The 8,583-nt window shown below is 40.9% G+C and overlaps 1 protein-coding gene across 1 annotated transcript; it reads left to right on the top strand.

The window, feature by feature from the left end:
- The first annotated feature begins 4,760 nt into the window (after positions 1–4,760).
- On the top strand, positions 4,761–5,696 carry LOC101580432 (olfactory receptor 1361-like). Its single transcript, XM_004627831.1, has one exon. The coding sequence runs from the start codon at positions 4,761–4,763 to the stop codon at positions 5,694–5,696; it is 936 nt and encodes a 311-aa protein (XP_004627888.1).
- The last annotated feature ends 2,887 nt before the right edge of the window (positions 5,697–8,583 follow it).

Genomic DNA, 8,583 nt, shown 5'->3' with positions numbered 1-8,583 from the left:
TCTCTCTCTCTCTCTCTCTCTCTCTCTCTCTCTCTCTCTCTCTCTGTCTTTCTCTCCTCTTTTTGAGACTGAGTTTTGTTATGCAGTTCAGGCTGGCCTTGAACTCATTTTGTAGCCCAGGCTGGTCTTAAACTTACACCAATTCTCCTGCTTCAACCTCTCAAGTGCTAGGATTGCAGGTGTGTGCCGCAACATCTAGCCTAGGTGTTTCTTTTATTAAAACTTTAACAATCGCTTTAATAAATACAAGTAGTTGAACAATTGTTTCAAGAACTCAACAGATGACAATTACTTCAAAAAGTAATTAATATTACTTTTTGCTTTTCTAGAAATGACATTACTTTAAAAATGTATCATGGGGAAAAGGGAGAGAAAAATACAGAAGAAAGGAGGAAAAGATGGAAATATAGTTGCTGTAAATAAGGAGGGGAAGAGGGACTGAAGGGAAGGGAATGGGAATAAAAAGAATCAAGTACAGGTAAAAATACTCTGGATGAGTGTGATCATTACATATACCTAAAATGTACCGATAAACTTGAAGATTTTATCATGTATAATGGCTCTTTCATTTTTGTTTTTTTTTTCCCCCTTGTGTTCTTTCAGCTTCTGGTTAGAGAAAAAAGAAAAAAAAAAAAAAAAGAAAATGTATCTAAATTTTATCAGTGTTAACTTCCTCTTACAGGGATGAAGAAAAGCACTCATGCTGAGGAGCTGGGAAGATAGCTCAATGGTCTAAGTGTCTGCCTAGCAAGCACAAGGTTTGATCCCTAGTACTGTATGCCGTGCTGGCTCCGGAACCGGGTGTGGTAGTGCACACCTATAATCCCAACACTGGGGAGGCTGAGACAGGAGGATCACTAGTAAAAAGTATATGGAGTTAATAAAAAATTTTTATACATTTTTTTTCTATGCACTTTTAAATTTGTGACAGTTTAATAAACAGGTTAAGTTAAAACAAACAAAATGATGGTTCACAACTTCTGGAGCTAGGTTGTAAAAGATTTGGAGCTTCCTTCTTACTCTCTTGGGTCACTTCCTCACTTCCTGAGGGGGCGGACCAGCTATCCCACCTGAGGACATGTCAGTTGACTCTGTGGAAAGGTCCACATAAAGCTCGGAGGCTGCCTGCCAAGAGAAACATAAAGGCGCCATCTTGGGAGCTGATTCTCCAGCTTCCCTCAAGCTTGATGACCCAGCCTCTGCGACAACTAGACTGTTGCCTCCTGAGGAGTCTTCATCCAGAACCACTCAGCCAAACCTCTATCAGATTCCTGAAACACAGCATCTATGTGAGATGAGTGCTTAGTATTTGCAGTTTCTATGATTTGGAATAATCTGTTACGTCCATAATAGATAACTGGCAGGCATGATGGCACACACCTAGGATCTCAGCGCTCAGGAGGCTGAGTCCGGAGGAATTCAAGGTCAGCCTGGGCAATATAGTGAGAACTTGTCTCAAAAAAGTAGATAAAATAAGGGTTGAGGTTGTCCATGGAATCATTGTTATTTCTTTGTTCATTGTCACCACCGGCAGCTGACCATATGGAATAGCGAAATGCCATTTTAAAGACTCAGTTTTGGTATCCTTTGAGGCTAGGTTAGCCTGTAGGTTTAGGGTGCTGTTTACAGGCGACAGTGTGAGATTCATACCAGTGGAAAATATAAGCTAAATTTCTTCCATCCAAAAATTTATTGAAAAAATAATTATTGAGCAAGCAAACAAGGGAATAAGCAGACACATCTCATAATCCTTACAAAATTTTTCTTCTCCTAGAAACACTGGGCTCTGCAAAGGCTTCTTGAGGACCAATTTAAGCTCTGTTACTGAATAAACTGACCAAACAGGAGTTTCTAGGATTCTGATGCTCTATGACTTTGACTATCAATAGAAAGTAGTGTTGCTGCTCCACAAAGATAGCAGGGAGGCCCTGAAGGCATTCGAGGAACAAAGACAGCAGGGAGGATTACAGATAGAAACACCTCTGTGAGAGGACTCTGGACTTTCTGCTACATCCAGCTTTGACAGTTAATGAAAGATGAAAAGTCTTACACAGTAGGCCTGTAAGGCAGTTGAATGTCTGACATGAAAGTTTTGTGTTACTATGTCAGGTCAACCCCCAGTGCCCAACCACACAGAACAGTTGGGATACCAGTGACAGACAAAGGGAACATGAGTTAGATTTTTTTTTTTTTTTTTCCACTGAGGATTGAACTCAGTGGATTTACAATGAATTATATAGCCCTCTTTTATTTTTTTAATATTGAGAGTGTCTTGCTAAGTTGTTAAGTTGCCCAGGCGAGGCTCACACTTTCAATCTTGCTCCCTCAGCTTTCCAAATAGCTGGCATTACAGGCATGTGCCACATATGAATTAGATCTTGGGTAAGGAAAACTACTAACGTCAACTAAGAGTTTTGGCAAGACCAAGAGGAACTTTTCTGGCAGAAGTATCCATTTGGGGCAGCCGTGGCTGACGTAGAACTGGTAGCACCCATGTCCAGTGATAGCTGTGTAGAAACTACACACAGGAACAGCCACGCCTGGGAAGTAGCAACCCTGCAACAGTTCTGTGGCATGATTTGGGTCACTGTGACTGCTGTGTGGTTTTCTGAGCTTGGGTTTCCAACAATTTTTTTTTTAAGAAATCCTTTATCGTTCCCATAACACTTTTTTTGGTGCCTCAGAAATTCTTGGCTTTTATTATTTGCAAATAATAATTGTGAACAAAACTAGATTCTAGGCAATCATCAGAAAATGTCTTGAACCCTGCGCTGGGCAGCCAACAGTCCTTTCTCCAGCTCTCCTCCATTTTTCTCTGTATGTGTACATTTTTCCCCCTCTCTTATCTTAGACCTTTGCTTCTTCATTTGTGAGTCAGCCAAGAGAAAGCTGCAGGCTTCTGGTTTTACATATATGTACCAAGTCATACTGAGAATGGTCTGCTGTGGTTCAGTTTCAGTCCCATATTTCTACTCTATCATGAATTCTTAATAGGCCCAGGTGTAGTAAGACACACCTGTAATCCCAGAACTCTGGGAGAATGAGCCAGGAGAATCACAAATTCAATCCCAGCCTGGGAAATTTAGTGAGAAAAATAAAAGGGTTGAAGATGTGCTCAGGTGTAAAGGTCTTTGATTCAATCCCTGGTGCTGCAAACAAACACAATGAAAAAGCAACAAAAATCCTCGACTCCCTGGGGAGGGAGTGATAGAGTATAAATTGGGTGGTAGTGGCCACACTCTTTAGAGTTCATAGACTATGGGGCCATCTGCAGAGAAAGATGTGCCACTGCATGCTGGGAAGACATCCCAGAAGTCTACGCTAGAGGCATGGAGCTCCTCAATCATGGCATGCTATACACTTCTCAATCTCTCTCTCTATCTAATTGCAAAAAAATTACCCTTTACCTCAGATGCCTTAAAGGATCAAACCCAATTTTGTACTGCTGCTTGTACCTCACTGTCCCTCTCCCGGTCTCCTGTCTGCAAATGTGGTACTAATTTTATGCAGTAAATGGCAAGCTACAAGAAATATGGGGGAGTGGTTTACTCAGATAACACTGAAATAGTCCCAGTCTCTCAGCTAAGGAAAATAAGAAGAAGAAAATCTTTTAATAGTTAACTCTTCAAACCCATAAATATAACCTGAGATCAGCAGGTTATGCAATTTTTGAGGTCTAAGGCTATATTATGTGAGCTATGTCTCTTATCAGATTGATTTAATCTCAAGTTGTAACCCAGGAATTAGAAGATAAACTTTGTGATCATTGTTGGCCCACAGGGACAAGGAAAAAGGTGGGACAATTACTTTGTGTTCATCTCTAATGAGACTCTCAGGGATCTAGTCCCAGTGGTTATGAATGCTACTGACAATAACTGTCTGATTCCCCAAACATCCTTGCTGCAGAGAAGGGTAGAGACATGACTATCTGCTCCTCTCTGGCGTGGAACCTGTTTGCGTTCCTGGCTCAGGACCTGTTTGCATTCCTGAGAATAAGGAGAACTTACCAACAACTCTAAGGTGAAGGGCACATTATGACACTAGCACTGGCCTCTCCAGGTTCGATCATGACAGTAGAGATGCCAATACTTCCTTACTAATAGTGGATATTCTCCAGGAACCGCCTTGGCTAACCCTTCTGTACCCAGGGAGCAATAGCCAGGTCTGTGAACCCATCTGCTAGAGCTTAAGATGAACACAGCAGTAATCATTTGTTTTTCTTGTCTCTGTGAACTGCCAAAGAGTGGGAGAAAGCTTAACCGAGAGCTGTATAATGGAGATCCATGTACTTTCAGTGAAGGGCTCCTTTCCTAACATTTAATACCATATCTTGGTAAAGTAAAAGAATGAGTCCACTGGGACCATTGTTATCCAGAACTGAGAGTTGAGAGTAGACTTGGCAATTCAAATAAAAGTTTGACTAACGTGACCATGGCTAGAGTAGGACTTGTTCCATCTAAGCACAGATCCTCTACATTTATTTTTTCCTTTTCTTTTTTTTTTAATGTATTTAGTGCAGGGTCTACAGGGTCTTACTACATAGATCAGTGACTCTCCTGTTTCCAGCCTCCGAAGCTCTGGGATTACAGGGGTGCATGACCATGCCATCTCAATTGTTGTCTTAGCAAGCACACTGAGGATCAAACCCTGGCTGCTGTGCTCTGCCTAAGCAGGTGCTTCAGTCTGCTGAGCTATTTAGCCAGCCCAGATCTTCTACATTTCTGACCTCAAATATTCTTCCTTGCAGCTGGACTCAGACTATGAGAAGCATCAATCAGTCCAGCATCTCGGAGTTCCTCCTCCTGGGCCTCTCCAGGCAGCCCCAACAGCAGCAGCTCCTCTTCCTGCTCTTCCTCACCATGTACCTGGCCACCATCCTGGGGAACCTGCTCATCGTCCTGGCCATCGGCACTGACTCTCGCCTACACAGCCCCATGTACTTCTTTCTCAGCAACCTGTCCTTCGTGGACATCTGCTTCTCCTCTACCACTGTCCCCAAGGTGCTGGCCAATCACATGCTTGGCAGCCAGGCCATCTCTTTTTCTGGCTGTCTCACGCAGATGTATTTTCTCTGTGTGTTTGCTGACATGGACAATTTCCTCCTGGCTGTGATGGCCTATGACCGCTTTGTTGCCATATGCCACCCTTTACATTACACAACGAAGATAACTCATCAGCTCTGTGTTCTGCTGGTGGCTGGGTCATGGGTTGTCGCCAACCTGAATGCTCTGTTGCACACCCTGCTGTTGGCTCGCCTCTCATTCTGTGCGGACAATGTGATCCCCCACTTCTTCTGTGATGTGACCCCCCTCCTGAGGCTCTCCTGCTCAGACACACACCTCAATGAAATGGTGATTCTCTTTGAAGCAGGGCTGATAATGATAATCCCATTTATTTGCATTTTAGTGTCATATATCCTTATAGTTTGTGCTGTCCTGAAGGTCTCATCTGGGAGAAGATGGACAGCCTTCTCTACTTGTGGCTCCCACCTGGCTGTAGTTTTTCTCTTTTATGGCACCATCATATCTCTATACTTCAATCCTGTGTCTTCTCATTCAGCAGAGAAAGACACTGCATCTGCCATGATGTACACAGTGGTGACTCCCATGCTAAACCCTTTTATCTACAGCCTGAGGAACAAGGACATAAAAGGCGCTCTTAGAAAAGTCATCATCATAAAACTTTTATCCACTTAAAAATGATTTATGGGCCAGCCAGATAGCTCGGCGGACTACAGTGCCTGCATAGGTAGGTGCAGAGTTCGGGGTTTGATCCCCGGTGTGCCATGGTGGCCCATTTGGCCCATGGTCCCCAGGGCACATTGAGACAGCGACTGAGACTAGGCGTGGTGGCACGTTCCTGAAATCCCAGAGTTTGGGAGGCTGAACACAGGCAGATCACTATGAGTTCGATGTCTGCAGTAAGACCCTCTAAACCCCGTACTAAATACATAAAATAAATGAAAATCATGATTTAGGCTAGGGAAATCATGGGGATGGAACTGATTTCCCAGAAAATTCTTTTTATTTTACGTGAAAATTAGTATTTATCTTTTGTAAAAGAAATATCTAGTATCTATCTTGGGAGAATAAAATCCTTCAGAAAGACTTTAAGTTAAAGATGGAAAAAGCCTCCTTGATCATCAGTATCCTGTCCAAAAACCCATTGGCAGCACAACTGTTGCTGAAAATATTCAGTTTATTGCCCATTACAAGAAAGGACAATGTGCACCTTTGGGCAATAGTGAGGATTCTTGCTAAAGGTGTGTGTAAGGAGCTGGGTGAAGTGATGTTGGAGAGAAAATGAGTCTTGTTCTAGATGGGATACTTTTGAATTTGTTAATACATCTCATCTGGATGGAAGGAGCAAAGGAAGGAAGGAAGGAAGGAAGGAAGGAAGGAAGGAAGGAAGGAAGGAAGGAAGGAAGGAAGGAAGGGAGAGAAACCAGAGCTGTGATTGGCAAAGAAGTTCAGCTAAACATATCAGCCCATTGGGTGGATACTTTGCCACTTTTGTGGCTAGGACAGTACTCATGGGTTTGTGCTCCATTGTGACTACAGATTGGTCTTAATTTGTCTTGCTGTATTAGAGTCACAGTGACCTTATTTGATACTGATGTTCTGTGGAATTCTGTGTGCCCCTCAGAGGAGCACCAAAACTGGTAGTTGTGAGATGAGGGCATCTCTCCCAGATGTTGGGGTTGGGTTTTTTTTTTTTTTCATACATAGACTTAGATCTAAGTGTATCTAATGGGAAGATCAGACTGGTAATAAGGCAAAAAAAAGGTATTTGTGTAGAGCTTCAGGAAATCCTAATTATTCTACTCATTTGGCCTACTTTCTTTTATCTTTTTGTCTCTAGCCTTCTTTATAGTAGAAATGTGGGTAAGTTAAATAGGGACTAAATATCTTCTACAATGTCAATATCTGGTCATGTCAATCCATTGCATCTTTTAAAAATTACTTTCATCTTCTATTCCATTTATATTAATATATGCAGGGTGTTTTTTTTCCCCCCCTTAGGTAGTAATTTATATTGTGGCTTTTTTTTTTTTTTTTTTGCAGAACTGGGGATTGAACTCAGGCCCTTGCGCTTGCCAGGCAAGTGCTTATTCTACTGAGCTATCTCCCCGGCCCCTACATTGTGGCTTTTTAACTTTTATTTTATAATAAAGCTTTTCCAAGTTACTATATACTTTCTACAATTTTAACATCCTTATATATATTTACACTTACTGGTAATTATGTTTCTGCATCAAAACATAAAGGGAATTTACTATTTAGAGGTATGCTTTATGTTGTTCCTGCCTGCAATACCAGCACTGGGGAGGCTGAGACAGGAGGCCCACTATGAATCTGAACTGGGTAGCAAGATCCTGATCAAAAAAAAAAAAAAAAAAAGAGGTATGCTTTAAAACTTATTTTGAAAATGATGGTGAATAAAAAGTTGGCACATTTAAAAGCTGATATTTTCTTGTCTGAGTTTCATTATTTTTACTATGATGCATCTGTTAGTGGGTTTCTTTGCATTTATGCTACTTGAAGGTGACCGAGCTTCTTGGATGTACAAGTTGTAGTTTTTAAAAACAAATTTGAGACTTAAACCATTATTTATTCAAATACTTGTCTCTCTCCCCTCCCCCTTTCCTTTTAGTATTCCTATTATGCATATTGGGTGTACTTAATACTGCCCATATTTCTTTGAGTTTTTGTTCATTTCTTTATTATCTTTTTCCTCTCTTCTTCAGTTTGCCTATACTCTAGCAACGCATCTTCAAGCTTGCTGATTCTTCCACCAGTTCAAGTCTGTTAAAGCTCTCTAATTTTTCATTTCAGTTATTGAATTTTTCAACTCCAGAGTTTTCATTTGGCTTGTCTGTCTGTCTTTCTTTGTTTCTTTTATTTGTTTATTTTTACCAGTATATGTTTGCAGTATATAATTATTACATTTATCATGGGGAGTTGGTATGTGTACCTAACCCATACGTATATGTACACATGTACATAGAATTCTTAATTCTACTCTTTCCATTCCTCCCTGCTCCTTCCAACTCTTGGTCTCCTTCCTATTTCATTTTTTCTTACAATTTTTTCTCTATTTCTTTTCCTTTTCTTTCCTTCCCCTTCTTTCATCTCTTGTTCTCCTATAAATTTGAAAAAGATCTCCATATTTCCAATATATCTTTTATTTTGCTCCCACTCTATATATTTGAGTTTCTCATATAAGAGAAGCTATGCAATACTTAAGCTTCTGCATCTGACTTATTTCACTTAGTCTATGGTGTCAAGGTACATCCATTTATCTATGAATGCCTCAAGTTTATCCTTCTTTATAGCAGTGTTTATACTGCTATACTGTTTGTACTAGTTTACATTCCCATCACCAACATAGAAGTGTTTCTATTTTCCCTCAAGCTTACCAGAATTTGTTGTTATTGATTTCTTAATGGTAGCCATTCTCAGGTAACTGAATTCAAGACCTTGAACCTTCCAGGAAGGTTCTTGTGCCACTGAGCTACATTCCCAAGCCCTCAATGTTGTTGTAATTTGCATTTCTGTAATGACCAGTGATGTTGAACAACTT

This window comes from Octodon degus, unplaced genomic scaffold (assembly GCF_000260255.1).
Source record: "Octodon degus isolate 3935 unplaced genomic scaffold, OctDeg1.0 scaffold00021, whole genome shotgun sequence".
NCBI lineage: Eukaryota > Metazoa > Chordata > Mammalia > Rodentia > Octodontidae > Octodon > Octodon degus.
The sequence above is the reverse complement of the archived record's forward strand: the minus strand, read 5'-3'. Positions and strand labels throughout refer to the sequence as shown.

Bases quoted from the DNA above. Each gene is read 5' to 3' on its own strand.
- LOC101580432 (XM_004627831.1), top strand. From the start codon at position 4,761: ATGAGAAGCATCAATCAGTCCAGCATCTCGGAGTTCCTCCTCCTGGGC.